Below are 24836 nucleotides of genomic sequence, written 5' to 3' on the forward strand. Positions count from 1 at the left end.
TAAAATAACTACGGCACGCACGAGAAATTCAAAAAACACCAATCAACGAAAAGAAAAAATTACAAATGCAAGAACCAGAAGCTTGAAATTACAATTTGTCCAAAGTAATAACAAAAAAATATTATTGCTCAAAGTTATGTAATATTTAGTATTGCAAAAAATTAAATTATGTGATTTCAACTCTCATAAATCTTGACGGAAAAAAAAATAATTTTGTATTGAAATAATCTTTAAAGTTAAATATTTATCTAAGAATTCTGGTTGATACTTTATGGATTAGTAATGGTATAAAATTGAAAATAAAACTAAATTAGGGGCAGTAAAAAGAAGAACAGAAGCTTAAAATTACAATTTGTCCAAGAAGCGACGAAAAAAAAAGAAAGAAATAACAATTTATGGAAGGTATTGAAAGATAGCCTGAGGTAACCGACAAATAATAAAGCTAAGATGTCTCATTAAGGGGTGGTAAGATAACGCTGATACTCTGCCTTGGGGTACATTCAGTGCGGGCTCTTGCTTTCTTCTTTGCTCTCTTCTGATACACCATGACTCTCGCCGATGACGTTCGATCGCTGAATTACGCCGTATAATTTGCGCATTATACTCAGATATCCGGTGCTCCTGCCGGCAGCTTCGTCAATCATCTTTAGCCTGTATATTTACATGTTCCAACTAAAACTAAATGCTCCAAAACTGCCAATTTAATATTACAACCTAAACAGAAGCTTTAATAAATAAATATATATATCATGTTTATTTATTCATTCAATAATTCACTAAACAAACTAATTTCTCTAGACATTGTTGAAGAGTTTAGTGAGTTAATCAACATCCTGCGTTTACCGCCTTGTTATTAATTCGTAATTGAATACAGTGATTCATTATCCGGACATTATATGTATCCCAAGACTCTGCCGTGTTTAAGCTTAGTTCACACCCATCAACTTTATCTCCATTGGAATATATTGATAAAACTATATTTACTCTCGCTACTAAATCTTTCATAAAGACAACGTCTAATCTCTAAAACGATTAATCAATCAATCTTCAGTGGTGACACATTAACGTTATCATTAAATTAATTTTTTTCGCATAATTCTAACCGTCTAAACATTTTCCCACGAGCTGTCGTTGCGACGAGAACGTAACCGAAGCCTTTCCCTCCACATCTTTAGTACATGCAGAGTCGTAACTACATAGACGTCTCCGGAGACACCATTCAATTACCTCAGCACGTCGAACGGTATCTTCCAAACCAATAAACTCGATATTTAACCACATCCCGCTGAGAATCTTGCCTTTCTAAAGTCATCATCTAAGCAAGAGTATCACGCAAATCATTAAGAAAAAATTGATAAATACTCAGATGAGTTGTCGTATCGTTTATAAAGAGGATTTCGAGATGCATTTCACCTCCCACGCTGGACGCTCGTGTTATCCTGGAGTACGATTTGGTCGTTTCTCACTGTCACGACGTGTGAACGGGGTCTTAAGCCTATACACTTATGAGCCACTGTGGTCCCACCGACAAGTATGTGCACACTCTATCCATGAATATTCATTATTTTTCCATACGCCTTCCCCCTCTTTGTAAACACATGAACTTGTCCCACGCACACGCGCGCGTTTCGCGTGCGTTGCTCCCAATTTGTCACACACCGTGGCATTATCCCATTTTGTTTAATAAAGTAATATTATACAGGCCGACAGGTGATTCACTTCTTTTCTTTCCTTTCTTCCTTTTTCATATACAATTCTTAGATTTTTTTTTTTTATTTACTTATTCTTTCATCGCACTCGAGGTGCCACGGTGCAATTATGCAACTCTTGGTGGTATAATTGCGATTCGCTAAGAGGACCCAAGAGCATGTGGGGTACCCACCTTGCTGGGTGGGTAACAAGACGTTTCTATACGCATAATGAGACTTGCCTTTATTACTTAGTTCCTGTATATATATTCATATGAATTAAATATATCATGATAATTTATATATAATTTCGAATGTTAATTTTGTACTCATTAATTGCTTATGGACTCAATTGTATGAAATGGATTCTGTCAATAAATACTTCCAACGATTACAGAATAGACGATTAATGTTATTATCATAGATAATAGCCATTTAAATTCAATTGTGAAAAATAGTTTTATATTTTTTTTTTTCTATTATAAATTGTAATTAATTATTCTCCAACAAAGCTATATACTAAGTAATTGCGTATAACTGTATGGGTATGTGTATGCAATACTGGAGGTTATTCACAGAACATTCTTCCCCTCTTTCGTCTTTTAATCTTATCAGCTTGATGTCTACTCTCAGAGATGCTCCCTTATCGTCCACTGTCGTACAGTACATGTACCGGTTCGTTTTACTCTTCCGCAATGCACCCTCTGACCGACCATTTTAACGAATAATTTCAATTAAAATCCTTGTATTAAATCCTCCAATCTTACTTTGAAAGAATTGTTGATACTAAGAACAGAAATATTGAAATTGAATATATTTTTCAATTTATTGATGTTATTTAAAATATAATTTAAATAAATACATTATTTTTGTGTATCATCATTTTTAACTTCAAAGCTAAGATTTCATTCCAGACTTTAATGATGACCAATTAAAAATATTTTATCTCATTTAATAAACATTGCTTTTTAAGGATACCAAAACGATGCTCTCAGAAGTCTTATCGTTAACATTCTCATTAAAGAAATCAAAAAAGAAACATTTTAAATTTACTGGGCTAATTATGATGGGCAGTACAAACTTTTCAAAGTAATCATGTTAAAAAAATAATTAAGACATTTTTATGTGTATTTAATTTTTTTGTTTCTTATTCAATATAAGTAAAATAAAATTAAAAGCAATATTTTTTTCAATCCAAGACAGAAATAATTTAAATTTTTCATTGAAATGACGATTAATTATATCAATGAATAATGAATAAAGATAGAAATAGATTTAGAGGAAGTAACTGATGAATTTTCACTTTAGGAAAGTTGAAGAGAGATCAAAGAGAATTTACACGCGACTGCTGCGTCACTGTACGATATCGTCACCTCGGAGATACGGGCAACACGACTTTGGCTTTCCGCAAGACACAAGGTCTGCCAGGAGTCTCGAGGTGCGTGTCCCAGTCGACACGGCTTGCCCATTAGGAGGACCCTGAGCTTCATCAGATTAGATTTTGCTTCGTTTTCGTCCAGAATATAACTCCTCTCAGACAATGCTTCTAAAAGCCACCGACGAAACCAGAGATTTCCCAGGTAGATCAATGACCTTAAGGAATTTTTTATTTAGCTTGTTTCTTTTTCGATAAGTTTTATTTAGCGATTAAAAACATTGATACGAGATGAATTTTTTTCAGTGACATTTACTGGACAGCAAGTGGAACAGGATTACAAGTGAGCGGTGCCATTTGTCGCCATCGTCGTGGAATTCACAGACTCGTTAGTCCGAATAAATACAGTCAACTTCTGCGGTTTTTGCCGCTATCTCGTTGTGGACTGTGGCACGCGATGCGTCTCGGTGACACTTGGGCTTTATATAAGTACATACAAGGTGCGAACTATGGTACTTGCAACATGTTCTTTGGATCATTTCCTTCTTCAGCCAATCTCTTATGTGTTCACTAACGATCTCACATATTGAAGAAAAAAAAACCCAGTCAAAGAGCAACAAGCGCAACAACACATCTGGGATGTCTCGCACACCATTTTTTCGTCTTTTAAACTGATGTTTATCAAACTCGCGACAATAATCGTTGACTTCTTTTTAAGCCAATTACACGCGCACGCGACTCGGATTTATTTCGCACGAATCCTCGATGTTCTTGCAAAGAAAAGACGATATCGATATACTTTATCGCGGAAGCAAAACACCTCTCACTTTTATTTCCAATTCAGTGTTAGTTCATGGGTGTTTTGCGCGGGTAATTGGAGTAATCGTGGAAATCAGATAATCGAGTAACGAGCTCCATGAAAGATGTTGGGTTTCGACCCAAGCATGAGAGTCATTCCGTGTCGCAGAGTCATTACCGTATAACCAGTTATCACCAGGGCGTTAACGTTATCGCAAAGCAACACCTCGTAGCGTCGTCACGGCGATGTTGCAAATACGTGAAGAGAGAGAAAAATATAACGCAAGAGTAATATCTACGAGCTTGATTCCTCTGCACAAAGAAAAATTCAATAGCAATCAAAGAGAAAAGTATTTCTGAGAGATGCACTTTGTTAAATTCTATTTCGGGATTCAGAGGAGTAACGGGGTAAAATCAGTAGTCTCTTCTGACGGCTCGACTGCCTACATCGTTCCTGGGATATCCAAGCTATCCACTGTGTGCACTCCGTCTAGCTCCGAGGTATTTGATATTGACTTCTCGAGGCGCTGCTTTGAACTCCAGTAGGATACACTAGAACGCTCGAGCCATCGAATATTCCCCTTTCCACTACTCTCCCTTCTGTGTTTAATTAAAAAGCTCGATACACCCTTATGCCATACAATATATACATGTCGATAGTCAATTTCTCTATGTCCTCTATCTTCACCACCAGTTTTTACGGATAAAGTAAAATTAAGTTGACTTTCTGACTTTTTAACGACTTGTTTTTCACTACCAACTACTACACTTTCTCTTCGAGATACAAATAAAATCAAAAGTTGAATCTATTCAATTTCATTGAAATTCATTCCCAATGAAGGTAATTATAATGAATAAAAATACTTTTAAAAACAAAATAATTAATTTATTGTTATGATTTTTATTAAACTTGATGAATTACAGGTGCTTGCTGATAAAATTCAAAATAAACACACGTGTGAGTGTTATTGTCAAAACATTTCCACGGAAGCCAGGTCGTAATATCTTTCATCAGTTCATCTCTAGAGTTTTGTGCTAAGCGACAAAGCAGGAACCCGCCCTCACAGAAACGTGTGAGATGATACGATAACCAAAACTGTCCACTCTAGTCTCTCCATGTTCTAAAAAAATTTAGGTGATTGTTATATGGTAACAAGCTTTGCATTTTGGTCGCTTTTAGTATTTCTTTGAATACCTTGATGTTGATAATCTGCTCAAACAGTAGAAAAGTACAAGGCAGAGGCTGCGACAGGTTTAAACGAGATTATCAAACGATTAAAAGAATTCTCCTTGTGCGTCCAATCGTGTAGTAAGAGAAGAGTAAACGCGACGAAGAAAGCCGCGGGGTAAAATGCGAGGGCGGATGAATTAAATTGAGTGAGAGAGAATCTTGATACAGGTGAAGAGTACAAGAGAGATGTAAGCCAGAAGATGAGCTGAGGAAAAGAGACTTGTGGGGATTAAATGAAGAAAGTCTGCTTTGTGGGGCAATCGAAAGAGCTCTCAAAGAACCATCACGGATACATTTTTAATTGCTTCAAATATCTGTTCCCTTTACTTTAACTACGAGACGGTCTTAATTAAATGTCATATTGTGCCTGGAGGATTACCTCTATGATCAGCTCTCTCCTAAACATAGCGTCAAATGAAGTAGGTAATTTTTCACAGTAGATTTTGTGAAGCAGGTGATTAAATACGTACACTAGTGCAGGTGAATGTTCATGCTTGCACTTGTACACATAGTTTATCGCAAATCGAGACGCAAGAGATCCAGAGTGAAATGCCCATTAGCGTCCAAGGTGGATTTATATCTCGATAACATGAGGATACAATCGTAAACTTTGATATCTTTCGTAATACTAGCATATACATGTTCATGACTGCAGCAATTTCTGTATATTTCTACCGGAAGTTACTGGAAACATATTAAGGGCTTGAATAAGAATCGACAACAGTATAAAATAAATAAAATAACAATAACGATTCGAAAGCAGTGTAAGGTCGTTGAAAAAAAACTATTCAAAGGATATTTTTTAACCAGCCGTGGGATTCTCAATGCTGAAAGCAGAGCAATGTTGGGATGTTGGTAAAAGAAAATGTATTGGGATATTCGGGCCAATCATGGACTAGCAAAGAGACCGAATTTGAATATAACAGCACAGTCATACATGTTGTGTCGTGAGCATAAAGAGGCGACGGATACATATCTATTCGAGGTAGAAGTACCCTTCTCCAATGGAGGACACGTTCGAATTGCAAACATACTAATTTTTCACGTCTACTGAGCACGACGCGTGAATTGAAATACTTATCTCTGTATTCTAAGCCTTCGGGTGGTCTTATTCCATCACATAACCATTTTCTCAATGTGGTTTTGAAAAAAATTATCTTCCTATTCAGAAGAGAAACAATTTTGTTTAGTTTCTGAGACATTCAAGTAAATAATAGTAATCAAATCACTCATATATTTATGACAAAATTTATCATTTATGTATCTATCATGGAATTAATTACATTCATTATCAGAAGTTAAAGAAGCAAAATATATCAAGAATTGTCGTTAATTTTTACTTCCATCCATTTATATGTCTTAGTGATACAGTTTGTTTTTAAATATCAGTACAAAATTTAACAACTATAGATAGTAAAAGATTAGAAAAAATTCATTTTAAACCAAACATTTTTCAAATACGTTTTTTTCTATCTGCACTTAATACACATTTGTCTCTTATCGGTGTTTATGCAAAGTATTACACTGCTGCCGCCACGAGCAAGTGTATATAAATCCTACTCATATAGCAGCACATCAACAGTCGTTCGTTGTACAGTCTTCATCATGTTACGATTATTTTTCACCTTAATTACTTTATGTGGTGTTTCTATTGCTATTCGTCCTAATGTAACACAAAGCTCAGCCGGTTGTCCAGTTTTCTCTGGAGGAGAATGGGACGAATACTACACATCTCCATTGTATATAAATTCACGACCAGATGGTAGAAGAGTCATTGGTAGCATAATGCAAATTCAATTGGGACCGAACGAAGTGGTTAACGCCGCTAGACATCATATAATTCCAGTTGCTTTGCTACAACAGTTTTGGAACACAATGTTACTAAGATCAAAAACTAACAATGATTTTCGTACTTTTTTACGTGCAATTTTATAGTTGTGTCAAGATTATCCACCACCGAGAATGGATCCTAACCTTATGGATTCCTTCGAGTCTTTTATTTCTAGATATATATGGATGCCAGGAAATATTTTTATAGGCCCATCAAGTCGCCATGATGATCCATCAAATGATTTTGAATCAGATGCTGTAGAGATTGTTGATCCAAACAATTTCAGAAGATTACGTGAGTTGAACTCCCTTATGGTGGGCTACATTCATAATCAGAATGTATTGAGTGATAATAGTTGTGTTGGGCCAGTCAGCATGGATCGTATTGTTGAATTAATACGAAATATACGCCACGTTCATACACTGTATAATGGTGGACATTGGAGAATTCAACCAGGCCTATCACCAATGATTCAATGGGAAAATGATCCTAATGTTGTCTTGCAAGTTGCACAACAATAACAACAACTAAGGCTACGACGAAACTCACTTTATAGTGATAATCAGTCATGTCAACGACCATTGGTACAAACATTATCTTACCTGCCTGATCGGTATTGTATTCTAGCACCTTTTACGATTGGAAACAAAATTATTACTGCATTATTGTAATAGAGATTTGTAACATTAAACATCTCTTATCAATCCATAATAAAGTCGGTTGGAATTCATGCTGGCATTATTAATCTCAATGACAATTTTGGAGAAAGATTTGCCAATAAATGATATGTCACTACATCCAAATATAAAAATTGTATTTAATTTTTTCTCCAGATTTATGTTTTGAATTATAAGTATATTATTTAAATGTAAACTTACCTCATAAAATATTAAACTGATTATGTTAACAATTTTGTAATCTCCTTGATTTTCTGTATTTTTCTTAGTTTGTTTGCTTTGCAAAATTTAAGAATGTTATCATCGTCAAACAGTAAAAACTTTTTACTTGCAGAAACTGTAGCGAATCTAAAACAACACATAAATAAGAACGAATGAATGAAAAATAATTAAGTATTAGAAATGATGAAATAAAAATATTAATTCAATAAAATAATATGCATTAAATAATCATAAAGAACTGATAAAATACAAAATATAATATTATTCAGAATCATGTGCTATAAAAATGACATTACCTTTGATACTTTTGTCCAAAAAAATCGAAAATATATTCGTTTCAATTTTCATAATACAATTTTTACTCAACACCTTTCACTATTTTAAGAATAAGTTTGGTTATTATTTTATTTTAATAAAAAACTTGGATTTCCACTATGGTTATATTAAAATTAGCAACAAACTAATCTGATGCATATCGAAATATGTACTTTTTAACTTCCTATTTAGCACCTTCACAAATTTTCAATGAATGAATATGTTTGTATTTTTTTATAACCTCATTAAAAAACTCATAAGTTTTTATGATATCTGATTACAATTAAGTACTCATTATACAATTAGGAAACAAATCGATATCTTCATTTGTCTCTGAAATATGCGAGATGAAAAGATATTTATGAATAAAATTAACGTATACACACTATACATTCGAGAAAATTCAAGTGTTTAGTAATAAATCGTTTGAAGTGTTTACAATGTTGAATACCTGAATGTACAGTGCATACACCTCAATATCTTTTTAAAAATATTAAATTTGAACTGTATAAACCATTAAAGGTGGAGATACGTTGAAATTGAAATTGGAAAAATCAGTTTAAATATAACTTCTAAATGGTAAGTTAATAAATGTTTTACACAATAACATCAAGTGACATTTACCTGAAGAGTGTTGAATATCATTATAACCTCGTATACGATGCCATTGTGTAAATACACTATAAATATATATTAGATGGCATAGTTTAATTCTTATTGAATAATCGAAGGATTGTTCACTTGAAAGTTATTTCAATGTATAAAAAAAAACGACAGTGACATGAGAAAGATTAAGATCATGTCAGATACGTTTAGATTGTCATTTCAAGGGCTAAGATGTCATCATAAGTCAGTTGTAATCACGCTATTGGGTAGGTTATTCGTAAAAGACACGATCATTCTTTGTCAAGAGACGTGTCAAGACTATATGCACAGTCACACTAAGTTTTTTTAAGATTCATAACGTCATTTGATCGATGTGCCAACATGATACAAGAGACAAGGGACTTAGATTAAAACAATCCGTTATATTATGGAGACAAATTTTTTCAATATATAAGAATATCAAGATGAAACTAACGTGATATTACTATGGATATGCAAGTGGAAAACAGAGCAAATTACTTTTCGCATTCCAAGCACGGTGGGAGAGAAAGGTTAGGTTGGACGTAGAATCTCAAATTTTAATCAAACTTTGCCAGGTATGCGTTTGCGGGCTCTTTTCTTAATTCTCAATTCTTTTCCCTTTTTAACTTTCAACTTTTACCTTTGGAAGCATTTAAACGTGGTCAAGATGTTTTGCATATTTGTCATGTGGCTGGTAAACTATTTTATACCTCTCTTAATTTTATTTTACTTTGTGGTTTCTTTGATCTACATTTTTCTAACTAAATTATAAAGAATTACATACTTTTATAATTACATTTAAAATAACATACTTTTAGTAAATATTTAGATATTTCGAATGACATTTCATTGAAAGAATAAATATTTTTCCAGTATATTTAATAACAGTTTTAAATCATGTAGGCTCTTTTTGAAAGTTAAAAAGGATTTTTGGATATTAGAATAAATTATTTAATCAAGAGGTCTTACAGCTAACGTTTTTTTTATTCCATAGGTAAAAGAAAAAATATTTGCTCCATTACAAGTCGAAAGAGTAGCAAAGCAGTAAGCAACAAGCAAACATCAACAACATCTAGATGGGGTAGTGTTGGTGGTGGTCCGGAGAGTTGGATGGAGGGTGGCTCGAGGCAGTAATAAGAACGACGGCATAGTTTTAACTTCTCTTTTATGTTGGCATTTTCCACAGCGTTGCTTTGTGCGAACGAAAGCACAAATTGCTGGGCTGCGCCTTCAGGGAGACATTGAGACACAGAAGAAGAATAAGAAGACGAAGTAAAAGAAGAAGACTCGTAACACAACTTTTGCTTCCTCCACCTACTTTTAAGTCATGTTTGCTTCTGTTTTGCATGGCAGTAAAGGGAGAAAACAACTACCCTATTTCAACTGCCACGTTTACTTGACTTTATACTCTCAACCCCTTCTAGAAAATCCGTCTTTAACGTTGAGTAAAAACTTAACACTGTAGATTGATTTAAATTAAATAAATGATATACTGAACAGACAATAAGGTTCAAGCAGGAAGAAGAGCATGAATTTCAACTGTATCATCAGGTGACATAACAAAAAAATGATAATTAAATGAAGAAGAGACATACGTAATGATTTCCTGCAGGTGTATTTCCTACAACAACACCCTCTTTTCCCTGCTGCTATTGTCGCGTGGATGCACTACAGGTACGCCACTACGAGAGATGCGTTATCGAATGTTTTATTCATGAGAGTTAAACAAAGACCGCGTTTATCCTGAGGACATCTCTCGGTTGAACGCGCGCGACTTCTATACACAACCAACTCTCGTCTGTTTCACATTCATGTACATTTCAAATTCACTGACAAAACCCTCTCTTGAAAAGAAATAAATTAACTGTAATTAAGTTTCGGCATAAAAATTAGTAAGTAGAAAAAATACAACAAAGTCAAAGGAAAAAAAGCATTAATGAATAAAACACGCGAATTTTCCTAAAGTGAGATCTTGATGCTGGAAGATACCAACGACCACTTGTGGGTTGTAGGAATTACCCTAATAAAAAAACCGCCTTCGCTCTGCACTCCATACAAACGTGTACGTCAAGAGGGTATACACTATCAAGTGAGTCTGGAAAAAGGATCCTCGATGGCACTGAAAGATAACCGTGAATACGGTAGCCCTTGGGTCTATCTATATCGTTGTCATTCGTAACACTGCAGGGGTACTGAGACACATGACGTAAGTACTTCTTTTTTAAATAACAAAAAACTTTAGTTATTTTTTTCCTATTACAAAGTATAAATGAATAGAATGCGAATCTTTTATAAAAAAAAAACTGTCCTTAGATATATCATTTTTTAGAAGTAAATCATTTAGTCTGTAAATCGTAAGTACAAAAAATGAAACATTTTTAAATTCAGAAGTAAAAATATTTCGATCTAACTTGAGTTCTGATGAGTAAACTTGATACAAGGTATTGTTGTAAAACAATTACTTACGAGATCTTGAAATTCATTGTTGAACAGAAATATTTGTACTTCTATGATTCAATAAGTAAAGTGTACTTCTCATTTTTGCCAAATCCTTCAAATTTAACAAATATATAATGACTATTTCCTGAAAATACATCAGTGAAAATCATTGCAAAACGATGTATATTCACTGATGTACAGTCCTGGAACCATAACTGTTCTGAATAATGCTATTATTATCACTGCAAACAGTGAATATTCACTGATTCATGTTCAGAGAGCAGTAAATTGAAATCTTATTGAATTTCTTTGTCTAGATTGACCTCGTTAATTATCATATCAGTTTTAACGAATGATATGAGAAAGAAAGGAGCTACGAGAAAGAAAAAACGACACCAAGATAAACGAAAGGGAGAATGAACGAGATGGTAAAAGTAAAAGGCGTGGGTGGATTGTGATGATTTACGAGTTGCGGCGTCCAGGGCTCAAACCAGACTTCTTCAAGGTCTTGCTGATAGCGTCAGAGCCACATAAGTCATCGAGACTACCGTGGGGTATCCTAACTAACCCCTCTCGTACATTTTGTCTCTCTCTCGATCCCTCTTGACCCACCCTTCGACACTGCATCCTATTCTTAATCTTCTTTGGACCCCATTATCGACCGTCCGCCGTTCAATTATAACGCCGGCGATACATGGGGAATTATAATTGCTTTGCAAGCGCTTGCATACGTTCTCTCTCACTATTACATTAATTCCTATGTAATTCTAGTAAACTAGAATTATTGAGAAATGTTTTCACGTTAAATAAATCAAGAATAAAGAGATGAAAATTTCAACAAGTTTGATATCCAATATGTGCAATATGTATAATTTCATTTGATATTTACGTCCATCAGAACAATCTCTAATACATCACGCTCTTATTATCAGGATTATTAATACCATAATGATCACTGCGTGTATTATATGATTCTCGTACACGCCATATACGAGAATATGCGCACATCCCTGTAATTGCATAGCGCACTTAAATGAACTACGATCCTGTGAACACAGGACACCCCACTGCGTTCATATTCATGAGAAATATTAGAAATCCAAACTAAATTATGACATAGTGATACTATTTCAAATGTTGGAAAGCTGCTGGAAAAAAATGAACGTAATAGGAAAATGGAATTTAATTATAAAAAAAGAGAAGAAAAAGGAGAAAAAATGTATTCAGTCATTGAAAAAGGTAATTTGTGTTATACTAGAATTTGTAGAAATATTTTCACTGCTGCTGCTGCATATACTAATCATAATTAATCCAACTAATTTACTAACTGGCTGAATAAAAAAGTATCTCATTTAAATAATTGCTTTGACAAGTGCAAAACTTGTGCATCAATTCAATGTGAATGAAATTAACATTTTAAATTATTTTACAGTTGTAATTCTTTTATATGAAAAAATGAATCTCATTTGTTTCCGGTTGCAGGATGCTTTGGGGTCACGGTAAATGCGCAATCGCAAAATCAACGGTATTGTACTGGGCGTCATTGTCGTCGGCGTCTCTGTGTACACACTTAGTCTTTACATCATTCTCTACCCCTGAGACCTCTGCATGAATATTACATGCTTCGTTATCTACCGGAAAGATAATTGTCAAGAAGTACTAAGTATGGACTGGATAAATCAGTTATACAGGTGGACAAGAAACATGTAATATAAGGATGATAAAAGCAAGTAGACATATCCAGGAAGTGTAAACATTAATCTTCAAGATTTTTTTTTAGAATTAATTCATTTATTTAGACTTGATTTAATGATACCGTCAACAATTATAAATATTAATATTAATAGTGTCCTATATATTCATTGTGATTTGAAAAAAATAGTTAATAGGTCTCCATGACCGTTTTCTAAGATCAGACAGTTTAGCCTGGGAGGCACCGTCCCATTTCCCGGACATAAATCACCATGACGTGCGCGGTTGTTATGGCATTTCGAAGGTGGCCATTATCAACGACCCGACGCTATGTAATTAAGGTAGAATAGAGCGAAACAATCATCATCTTGATGAGAATTCGAAATTCAATTCAGTCTAGATTATCTATCTGAAAAACTTGATTTAAGATAAACATTTTTTGACCTTCAATATGGCCTAGGAGAATGCACATCTTGGATATTTATTTCAAAATTTCTTAATATTTGGTTGAATATGAAATTGTAACATTTTGTGAGTTCGTAGAATTGTGAAACAAACTTCAAGGCAACCCCTCACTTCTATATGACAGATGGATGTCGGGGTTGGCCCGTGCGGGGAGAACCGCTAATTTGGTCGGACAACCACAAAACCACAAGAATAATAACACCCCCCTTTTTAACTCTCGCTCTATTTCTCTTTTGCTACTCTCTCACATTAAAATTCGCCAATAACAATCCTTAAGCCGACCCTGTGATTACTCGTGGATAAATCTCGACGCGGTAGCCACAGTCCTGCCCTCGTCCAACCCATCCTAGACGTTTTCTAGACTCTTCTTTATCCTTGCAATTTAGTTCAGGCACGGGGTAAGAACCCAGACGACAGCCAGACAATTTACCTGAAGACACCTGGCAGCCACATTTTTTAATTTCCTTTTAGTAAAATGCTAATAAAATTTTTTTTACTACTTCCTATTATTTAAAAAAAAAAAATCGATAAATAATTCAGTAGAAAGTGAATTACTTTTCGTTTTATCCATTAATTAAAAAAATAGTTATCTTAACTTGAAGTTTATTGAAGTAATATTATCAATAAATTTATTAATTTCCAATAAAACTGTTCTAAATTTAATTTAGGCAATAAACTTTCTATTTAGTAGTAATTATTGCCATAAAATGTCATGAAAGTTTGCTGATTCATTATAGTTAAATGAAATCTGAAAGATTCAATTGACTTGACTTCTCTTTTAAATATTGATGATTATTTTGACAAGCAATAATAGACTACAATAAAAAGTTTTATTTTCCAGAGCAAATATATGAACATAACTATAGACGTCTGTATTTTAAATTTCAATATATCTCAATTATATCGTAAATAATATATGACTGTTTTCTTGCGTGCGTCCAGTAAATTGGCAGCCAAGGTGTCCGTTAGCGAGACCTGTTCTCCCCTCTTAGAAGAATGTCTATAAGAAATCCTTCCTATACGCACTTGACTCTTCTCTTGGACATTTTGAACTATCTCTGTTTATTCCCATTTCAATTCAAAAAGAAATTCTAATCATCAGTGATGAGAATTTGCTAAATGCTCAACGTTTAACGTTGATGTGATAACGGGAAAGTTAAATGAAAAAACAGCAACGTGATGGGTCACAATATGTGCATATGTTTGATTTATGACACTGAATGAAAAATAAATAATAATTGCCATTATTATTTTTATTAATGAAGAAAAAAGGTGAAAATATTAATGCAAAAAAATTATTAAAAAATAATTGCTTGTCTCAAACTCATGTATCAATTATTAAAGAAACTTTATTCTTGTGTCTATGCTTTTAGATAAAAAGCCATGGCTATAAAGCGGATATAAAGTCGCAAGAAGACATACTTGGCTCGTTTGCAAGGATACTATATCGCCGTATACGAGACTTTATTGCGAAACGAAACTAAAGGTAAAAGAGGAGGCAACGTCCTCGCCTTAGTTTGTGTTAAAGCGACAAGTTTAATATCTCAACCACTTTGGCAAGGGTGTCTACCAGAGAAGAAGAAAAGACTAAGAAAATCAAGCAAGGGAGAGAAAGTGGAAAAGATGTAGGAGGAAAACAGATACTGTGAGCTTAAACTTTAATACAATTTCATTTACTCCATGCTGACAAAATCTCTTATAACAAACCATTCTTTCATAGAATTTTTCAAGGGAAGATTGTTTGTAAAAAGTTGCCAAAATTTACAGATTTTGTTGAAAACTCACACGTAAGAGTCATCAACTATTTGTCTGAAACTAACAAATTATGTAAAAATCCTAAAAAGAAATGTAAAACTCTTCTCGTACTGTTAAAATGAATGAGATAATGTGTAAGAGAAAGAGAAAAAGTATACTAAAGGATTTTAAGTGCTTACGTCGGCGATTTTTTGACGAGTAAGCTACGAAGGATGTAAAGAAGGGTACTAATGAAATTCGCCAGAAAGATGAGAAGTACTCCCTAAGGACAAACTTTTCATTTCTTTTACCTCTTTCTATTTTCCTGTCAAGCTAAAAGTCCAAATAGAACTCACTAGATCAGACAATTAATCTCAAATGAAAAACAAATTTTTTTCTTGATCAGAATATATTTTATTTTACCAAAGAAAAATGTAAATTGTATAAATAAATAATGTAAGGTAGTTTCTGGCAATGTGACGGTGCTGTTTCCCGAAGGAAATTAGAACCATCTCGCCTCCCTCATGTTCACTTGCTCTGGAGTCACAAATGTAATATTCAAGAAATAATCCTACAGTAAGTTTCCAGACTTTTTGCACATTTCGACATTTATATCAAAGACAAATTGTTTCAAATAATTTATTTATTCATATGCCACCTTTCTTTTTAATGTTCATCATAACTCTTTAACACTTTAAGTATATTTTCCTAACTTTATCCATCAACTTTCCACTGCTAATAATTTTCTTTTATTTCAGGTTCTTTTTTTTGTAATACTAGTGAAGTTATTGAAACCTGAGGACTACACATGACTACAATAATGAACAGAGAATCAAGTTGATGACGTCTGAAGCAATTTATTTTTGAAGTTTTCTTAGCGGCTCGCAAATCATTTTGCCCATTAGACCACGTAGGTGGAGATATCGGGTTTGAAAAGAGAAGAAGGAGACAATGAGAAAGAGAATTCGTCCTCTCTACACTATTAAACCGGAGTATGAATATAAGCACAAGTAATCCCTTAGTTGATGTGTGTTATGAGGACTCCCATACACGCCCGCGCACTCATCATCGCCAAGATAATGGAGTGGGCGGATACGCGAGAAGGATGCCACGGATGGAACCTGACCGGTCCAATACATTGCCAACAAGAGCCAGCATTCAATGAGAGTCTACTTGAGCATCCAAGTGCAACCATAAAGTACTAGATGTATTTACATCTTTAAGACATCTTTCTTCTGGTTTGAAAGAGGTCATAACAGACTGATAAAAATGAATATAACTGCACCTCACAGAAATTGTCCCTCCAATCGTGTCAACCCTCACGACAGAGGAGGAACTTGAATGTCGCGACGCTGCTCATTGGTTCGAAAATTTTAATAACCCCTACGTGGATAGGCCAACGGATTACGCATGTCCAGCAAAGTTTGATGTCACCGAGGTGCGCGACACGCGACTCCGAATCAAGAGGATCAAGACTTGATATACCTATATACTCTTTATACTCAAGAATAAAATTGCGCAAGCGCCACGATTGTATTTATTCTTCAAATCAATTTCTTCAACTTCATAATAACGTTCCTACAACTTATAAACTATTATCAAAGTCTATGCTGTTCAATATTATTTTTTACATCACATCAAGATCAATAAAGTAGAAGTAGCAAGTGATAAAGATTTTCTGTTGTATCAGAGATATATACCTATGTATATGATAGTTGAGAAAGCACATAAGACAGCATCATTGTACCAGAGGATCGGTAACGTGTCTCATGGGACCAGAAGCGAAAGATGAATCTGCGGGGGGAAGTAAAGAGTCAAGAGGGTGAAATAGACGAAGGAGTATAACGAGTGAGAGTATCGGACAGACAGGAAAAAAGTGGAGACGAAGATTCGCGAGAGAGCTAGAGATGAGGATGAGTAAGGTGACCCCGGGACTATACAGCAGTCGTCAGAAGATCGATACTGGAAAGGCGCGCGGCGGCTCCTGTCTCCGTGCTGCCATTGGTCATAGCTGCAGCTAGACGCTCCTTGCCTCACTCCTCAGGAAGTCCTCACTACTCGTCTCGACCATCCGTCCTGAGGATCTAGTTCTTTCCTTCCGCTATCCCTTCAATCCCTCTTTCACCCTCAGTAATAGAATCCAAACCCGCCCATTCACTTTTCGAGCAGTAGAATATCTGGGAAATCATAGGAAACCAAGAAAAGTGATGATTGATGTAAAAAGAATAGGATTTTTTCCCTACGATTTAATGGAAAATAATAATTCTGTAATCATGCTAGATGAAAGATAGGTGTGTACAGGCAGGTCATAGCATGAGCATGTGATTGCATTGTATATTAAATCTTTTTATGGAAAAGGTAAAGGGGACATACCCACGATGACTGTCAACACGATGAGAAAAGAATTAAAAGAAAAGACAGAAGCGTTCTTCTAAAGACTAAGACCGGCTGTCTTTCTCTCACTGGCTTCCTTAAGACTTCGTAGCATGTTTTATACGTTCGGAAGTAGCTTCTGAATATGGATGAACGTCGAGTCAACGGACACACTCTCATGCTTACGGGCGGAGACATAATTGCCTTAATTAACGCTAATATGTTAAATCGCGACGGTTTTCCTTTGTCCAAGACTCCTTTGGAATTCGCGGAGAGACTGTGCGAATTGGATTGAACCATGATGACGGTGATCCTTTGTAACAAAGAATAAAAAGAGAGATTCTTTGACAAGAGACACTTGTATATAATTAAATAAAAAGTGAGTTCTGCAGGAAACGAGTAAATCAAATAGTAACTGGGAGTCTCGATGAATTAATCGAGTGGCCGTCGCGAAGTGTATGGACTGCTAGGACTCTTAGGGTACTTCGAACTGCGTTGGAGAATGCAGATACATAAATTCATGAGCCAAGTAACAACCCAGTGACGCCACGCTAGCTTCCGTGCCGGTGTGGCCGCGCGCCGTGGCAATCGTATTCATGAACCGACACAGTAATTAGGGACACTAGCTCGCCTCGCAACCGGAAGTCGTCTTAAGAATCTTCCCCTCACGACCACCGTCAAGAGAATATTCGCCGGAACCATTTATGCATTCCGTTTCGTCTGTTAGAAATATGCAATTTCATGTATTTGTTAGTGTTAGCTCTACCTTTATTGCTTTTTTATTTGTTATTGATTGTAATCAATCCTATTTACATCATTCAAAAGCAATATAATTTAACCATTAAAATAGAATGTCATGGTCAAATGATCAATAATCTCCGACTCAGCTGAAACCCACACACTTTTTACAATTATTCATTCTTTTCTCATAATTATCACAAGTTAATTAAAATGAATTGATAATATTTGTTTTTAGTAATTACTTGTAAAGAGTAGCATTCGATAATATAATTTATGAAAAATGAATAATTAACACCAATGTATTTTTACAGATTCATTCTGGTGAATCAAAAGAAGAGAGCAAGAAGAGAATAAAGGATATTACACGTGGTTGGAAGCCAATTACTCGTGCGGCTTGACCTGAAGGCAATGATACCTGTGGGCAATGCATAATTTTGTTGGCGCTTGAGTCTCTTGCACAGTACGTAACTCTTCGGTCCAAGCTTTATAATGAAGATATAACCAACGTCGACTGCTGAGACATATTTACGTCCACGAGTGTAAGACTTGTTACTTACATTATGTGCAAAAAAGAAGAAAAATGAAAAAAAGTAAGTTACAAGTGTGAAGTCATTTTTAATCAAAAATATAAATAAAAGTCACACAATAAGTAATATAATAAGGTAGTTTTAATTCATTGCAAAACATTGTCACAATTACTAAGAAATGATGCAAACGATAAAACAAAGGCCTGATTTAATTGTTTGATTGTTAAGTAAGAAATTAAAAAAAAAAAGAGACTCACGGAAGTGAATACCACGCCTGCGATTCTCGACAGAATATGTGCATTATAATCCTATTATGGATTTTACTTCTTTTACAGTGCATTTAAATCTTCCTCACTTAGACACCGATCAGGACTTGGCCGACAACCCGACGTAAAATTACCCGGAACGTATTTTTCCATTAGGCTTTGCGTTGTCCAGGTGAGTTAGTAAATTATAGGTGTTCACTTATCGCACGAAAACCGTCGAAAATGAGGAATCAGCAAGAAAAAAAATTCTTCAACAAAATCCCAGAGGGTATAGGCTAGCAGCATTCATGTAAGCTGAGAATTTTAGACTGTAGTACATCAACCTTTAAAAGAAAGAGTCATCAAAGCAATTTTGTGATAATAAAAATTCTACATTAAGTGAATGTATCCTTAAAAAAAAAAATCTGATGAAAATAGAGGTGCAGGGTTAACGAGACGGTCCCTTAGGACGTATGAAACCTTTTGGTTGGGGAAGAAAAAGCATCGGCTCGAAGATAGACCCATTAAAAGTTGGTGACGTAGGGGAGAGTTAAAGGTCTGGTGTAAGTGAGCTGAGGGAATGTCTACCAAAGTGTAGGGATGGTATAAAAAAGAGATGCCTTCTTTTGGTGATTAGCGTTTTTAATATCACACCAAGAACCTTTTAATTCTGCTTGTGATTTGAGAAGACTTGGATATATTTAAGCATTGTGGCTAAAAGGATTTGGCAATAAACAACAGCAAGTTTTAAAATTAGAAGAGCAACGTAATATTCATAAAAATTTTTCAGTCTCTTAGGTAGATATGTAACTCCTATAAATAAATTCAAGAAAAAAAAAATTGTCGTCGTCTGAAATTTCATAATCATTGTCATAAATTCTTGAAGACTTTTATTAGTATTTTATGATTCTTTAATTATTTCCTTGGCATTTAACATAGTGTACTTTGTAGTAAAAATATAAATAACATAATTCTCTATATGTACAAATTTTTTTTATGTATATTAATGTGTAGTCTCAAAGAAGATATTGAGGACAACATTGCTCACAGTGGAGTATTACAAGAAATGCGGCCCTTTTGCGGTAAATGTATCTAATTAGCTCGACGTTTACGTCAACGTTTACAATGATTTACAACAAAATTATGCCATAGACTTGGGCCACGACGTAAACCTAAGAAGAGAATGCGGTGTGGCGTTCGCTAAAAACTACGAGACCATTTAGTCATTTATCATAACCAGCGTCCCGACGATGCCCCGAGGATGTATAGTAGAAAGGAGGAAAAGAGGAGGAATATTATCCATTGGTCGAACTAATCGTGCTCCAAGACTAGCCTATCTTCTTTGAAGTTAGATTATCCGTAATAACTTTACGTTACTGCGACCCACTGACTGACAATACATATTTTAACATTGTATCCATAATAAATACACATAAATTTATGATCTTTTAAATTATATCGATCGTGATCAACTGTTATTCATAAAAAATTCTTTATGTTCTAGCACTTCATAAAGTTGAGAATAAAAAAGCCTGGATGATGAATTGAAAGTAACAGGTGCAAAATCATCTGGATGTTGAGCAATTGCGTTTACCTAAGAGGATCGTGTGACCAAAGGATGCACCAATTGGCCAAAGAACCGAGTGAACGTCATACAGAATATCCAAAGCAACACCTACATCTTTCGATACACACATAACGCCTTCAAATTACAGAGTACTAGACTCCATCCATCACTGCAGGGTCCAACAGACCCATGAGGTCCTCAGTACCGCCCCGGTGTTTAAGTCGTTAGCAATTTCCTGCGCAGGACTATTTTTTTGGTCCCAAATTCCATATGCTTCGATAATATGCTCAATACTCCCTTCTTCCTTTTTCTCAACCAACAACCACTCTGTTCTCTTGAAGGTAATCAAGCAAATCGATCGTTTCACGGTTGTTTTGATGCATTCATTGACCTATTGATATGTCTGAAAAATATCAGGTTTTAACATATAATATATTAAAGGTAATTAGAATTATTTTAGTTTATTTTTTAAATTGAAATTTAATTGATGGTTTTATTTGTTCTTGCAGACTACGCTAGAGAGCACAAGTTGATGGACTTGACTGTCAGTTATGAATACGATAAGGCAGGCAGCTGTATTCATGTTTTTCTACTGTAGAAATGGTAGGTAAGTTGTGTAGATTGCAGTTGCCAGAGTTTATTATCTTCAGACCTAAGTTAATCTTTTTAATCTCAGATTCCTTTATTTTTTTCAATGATGATCTTGATGAATACATACTTTATCGAGCTTTGAGAGTTGTTATACATAACGAGTTTGAAGATTTCTTCAATTTTTAATTAAATTTCAATACTTACATACTCGTATATTAAACTTTTATCGACATTAATTAATTACAAAACTTCTCAATACGTTCTTTTTATTTTTCAGATAATTACACTTCGTTAACTATTAGCTATAATGACTACAATTACCATAGACTAATGCCAATAATTATTCAATCTCCAATAAAGCTTTAATTAAGATGGTTGAAAAATGATAAACATCCTGTGAGAAAAGGTAAGTTATAAATATGATAATTTTTTCCAACGAAAGGTTTTATTAAGTAAAATGATAAATTTTTTTATTATCCACAATGATATTTATTATTTCAAGGAGATACAGATCCAAATAATTTATTCTTAAAACTCATACAAAAATAAACTAATCTACTCAACATACACACAGTTATTGAATGATCGTAATGGAAATAAAGTATTACGAAATCACAAAAGTATAAGCGAAATAAAGAAAATTGTGAAATTGAAATGATTAAGTGATAAATGAAAATGGAATATATTGAATTCGAAATTAAATAATACTTTTCAATCAGTTCAATGTAGTCTAAAAGTAGAAAGTAGTTAAATACTTATTATCTAATTCATTCCTTCACCATTCGAAAAACCCCATTTAAATATCAATTTAAAACAGCATCTATCAATTTTATTTAATGTCTAAATCAAGTATTTAATTTCTAGCTTCTAGTCCAGGATTATCTGTACTCTCTTTACGTTCTATTCTAGTACTTGGTCTAAATCTATCATAGTCTTGATATTGTCCAAAAATTTTTCTTCCAGAAACCTTCTGATTATCTTTGACATTGATTTCAGTTCCAATTTGGACAGGCCATGGTAATTTTTCTTGTCGTCGTGCTCCTGAAGGATCTGCGAGTAATTTAGCTGCTTCATCAGCACTGCGAACTTCTTTGTAAGTGTCATGATCTAAATTTTGATCCAAATAACGAACCTCGTCAACTCTATCAGTATAATGCACGTAAGGGCGATCTAAGTAAGTGGATCTTTTGATATAAGGATCATAACCACCATAAGGATAGCTTCTGTAGCGATATCTAGTTTCGACATCTCGATCCATCATGTTGGGAATTTTTTTAGGGAAGCCATCACGTGTCATCATAGGAATAGAAGGTCTGATATGATCATGAGGTCTTTGATAGCTTCGAAGATCAACAGGCTTGCGAACAATCTCAGGTAATGTTGCATAATAAATTATTCTTTTAGGCTTTGGTGTTGGTCGATTTCGATATAAATCATAGTCTTCAATACGATAACGGTCTGATGAATAAGCTGTCGGCTCGTTTAATCCTCTAACGTAGTATTCTCGTTCTGTTCTAAAGTGATCTGGATAGTAATAACCTCGGGAGTAAGTTGCATCGAATTCACGATCGCGAAGAGGAGTTCTGAATGATACATCATCATATGTTCTTGATATCGGGAAATCTCTTGACTCCCTAGATTCTCGCACATCATAATTCCTCCTATTTGCTGTGATAAAATCGGTCCTCGGAGCTTCATCTCTCTGTGATGGAGATCGAGATGTTTCATCATCTTCACTAGCAGCTTCTTCAGCATCAGTTCTATGACGGAATTCAACAGAAAGAGGCTGTGTTGACCAAGATTCAGGAGAACCCAAACGAGGTTCTCGAGCACTTTTTGTTCCAGATATTTTCTCCATTTGATTTTCATCTGCCTCTCTACGTATTCTAGAATGATCTTCAATTATTTCCAATGATGTTTCGTCCGGTTTTTCATGACTTTCAGAACAAGACCCATAATGTCTAGCTTTACGACGTGTTTCTTTTTCCCAGGGTTCTGATAATACTTCTACATCGTCGTTTGGATTTCTTATGGCTCCTTTGAAAAGTGGATGATCGTATAATAATTCTGGAGAACGGCTATCCTCCATATCTTCTAGTTCTTTTGCAATACGATTTCCTCTCACTTCACCTGTTTGATCAAATTCTTTTAAATCTACAAGTGTTTCAGGAATTTTTATTGTTGGAGAAGACTCTCGAGATGCCAAACGACCAACTCCACTGATGCTACGCACTTCAAACGCTGATAGGTCAAGACGAGGCCAAGTTGGATGAGTTGTGTGTTCTGCATTGGTGTTTGAAGATATTTCCCATGCTTTTCCAACACCTACAGCAGAGCTGTTTGCTAGGAGGTTGACCAGAATCGCAAAAAATGCAATCATGATGCCTGAAACATAAATATTTAAAAGAATAATAATTCATCAAACTCAAATCTATGGGAATATCACTCCTATCTACATTGTATGATCAGTGTTCACTGGTCCATAAATGTCACGGTAATTTTTCTTTCACTATGACATATAATAGCAAATACGTATTTGTTTGATTCTATAGCATGACCCAAACGTTACCACGACAAAAATAATTTCCCTAAGCACTTCCGTAGCTTTTATAAAACAGAAGATTGACGAGGCTGAGATCCGGCTGACACTATCCGGTTGGTGAGAGTCATGACACGATGTAAAAAGTTAGTTCACCTTGTTAACAAATAGCTTATGATTTTTTGAAATATTTCATAAAATAGTGGTGCAAGATAACAATAGAAATCGGAAGTGTTTGAGTGGTAATAAAGTATAGCGGTATGGTAATATTCGAAGCGACAACTAAGATACTTGTCATGGATAGCGGAACAAATCTTCGAGAGAATCAAGTTACATCCTGCGATTGCCACTGTGTAAACTAACAGTTCCGGGTTTATACAGTTATGCCTAGTTCAATGTACTACACAAATTTGCAATTAACACATTAATTACTTTTACAAATGGATGAGAATCAGTGTATGACATTTTTCATTCATTCTAAGAGATTAAAACGACTTTATTATGACAATTGGTACAATTTAGATTATTAGAGCGTTGACTTATTTCTAGATTTACTCAAAAAGCTATTTTTCATCTCGATAACATCTTTTATAAAATTTATTTTAAAAGTAATGAATGAAAAACGTTTCTTAATTAGCACGAATTGATTGATGTATTAAATATGTCTCGAAATAAGCTTATGAATATCTTTTATCTGAATAATTGTAAATGCTTATTCGATGTAACAAGAAAAGGATAAATTGATAATATGTGTAAATGATATGCAGTAATGATTAAAGAATAAAAATGTTTTACCTTGTAGATAGTGTCAGTAATAATTTCTTCACCACCCCCGCGATACTGTCCGGTTGAAGTTGAAATGATGACTGGAGTTACGAAGCTTAACACTTGTCGACTGTTTATAGTCACATCTATACTGCGTCACCGTTTCCCAACGGTAATGAACATTCACCCCTTCCATGGTGACTGCAATCAGTTTACGAGGGAATTGTTTAAGCTGTATATACGTATCCTTCGTGCTAAAATATGTCTAGAGATGTATCTAATGAACACTGAAAATAAATTGCACACTTAATATTCCATAAGTAAGGTACTCTCATTAGGGCCATTAAATGATCCCGTTGCGTGCCTAGAATGTGACCTCTTGATGCTTTGATCA

General features: G+C 34.6%; 1 protein-coding gene and 1 long non-coding RNA gene across 3 annotated transcripts; both read right to left on the minus strand.

Annotated features, from left to right (window-relative positions):
• Window positions 1–6441: 6441 nt before the first annotated feature.
• On the minus strand, window positions 6442–9212 carry LOC118069726 (uncharacterized). 2 transcript variants are annotated; one of them, XR_004690678.1, is made up of 5 exons: window positions 8762–9212; window positions 7802–7948; window positions 7526–7715; window positions 7067–7456; window positions 6442–6946 (listed from the first exon to the last, which is right to left on the minus strand). It is a non-coding gene; the product is annotated as an uncharacterized lncRNA (long non-coding RNA). The 2 variants fall into 2 exon arrangements; XR_004690677.1 differs by lacking the exon at window positions 8762–9212 and adding an exon at window positions 8119–8469.
• A 12726-nt stretch (window positions 9213–21938) lies between these two features.
• LOC118069749 (uncharacterized) lies at window positions 21939–24579 on the minus strand. Its single transcript, XM_035088063.1, has 2 exons — window positions 24473–24579; window positions 21939–23523 (listed from the first exon to the last, which is right to left on the minus strand). The coding sequence occupies exon 2, from the start codon at window positions 23516–23518 to the stop codon at window positions 21992–21994; it is 1527 nt and encodes a 508-aa protein (XP_034943954.1). The 5' UTR covers window positions 23519–23523; window positions 24473–24579; the 3' UTR covers window positions 21939–21991.
• Between the last annotated feature and the right edge of the window lie 257 nt (window positions 24580–24836).

Source organism: Chelonus insularis, unplaced genomic scaffold (genome assembly GCF_013357705.1).
Source record: "Chelonus insularis isolate UGA/USDA-ARS -01 unplaced genomic scaffold, ASM1335770v1 contig_42_pilon, whole genome shotgun sequence".
Lineage (NCBI taxonomy): Eukaryota > Metazoa > Arthropoda > Insecta > Hymenoptera > Braconidae > Chelonus > Chelonus insularis.

What these genes read in the sequence shown, in the direction of transcription:
- LOC118069749 (XM_035088063.1), bottom strand. Translation starts at nt 23,518, where the DNA reads ATGATTGCATTTTTTGCGATTCTGGTCAACCTCCTAGCAAACAGCTCT.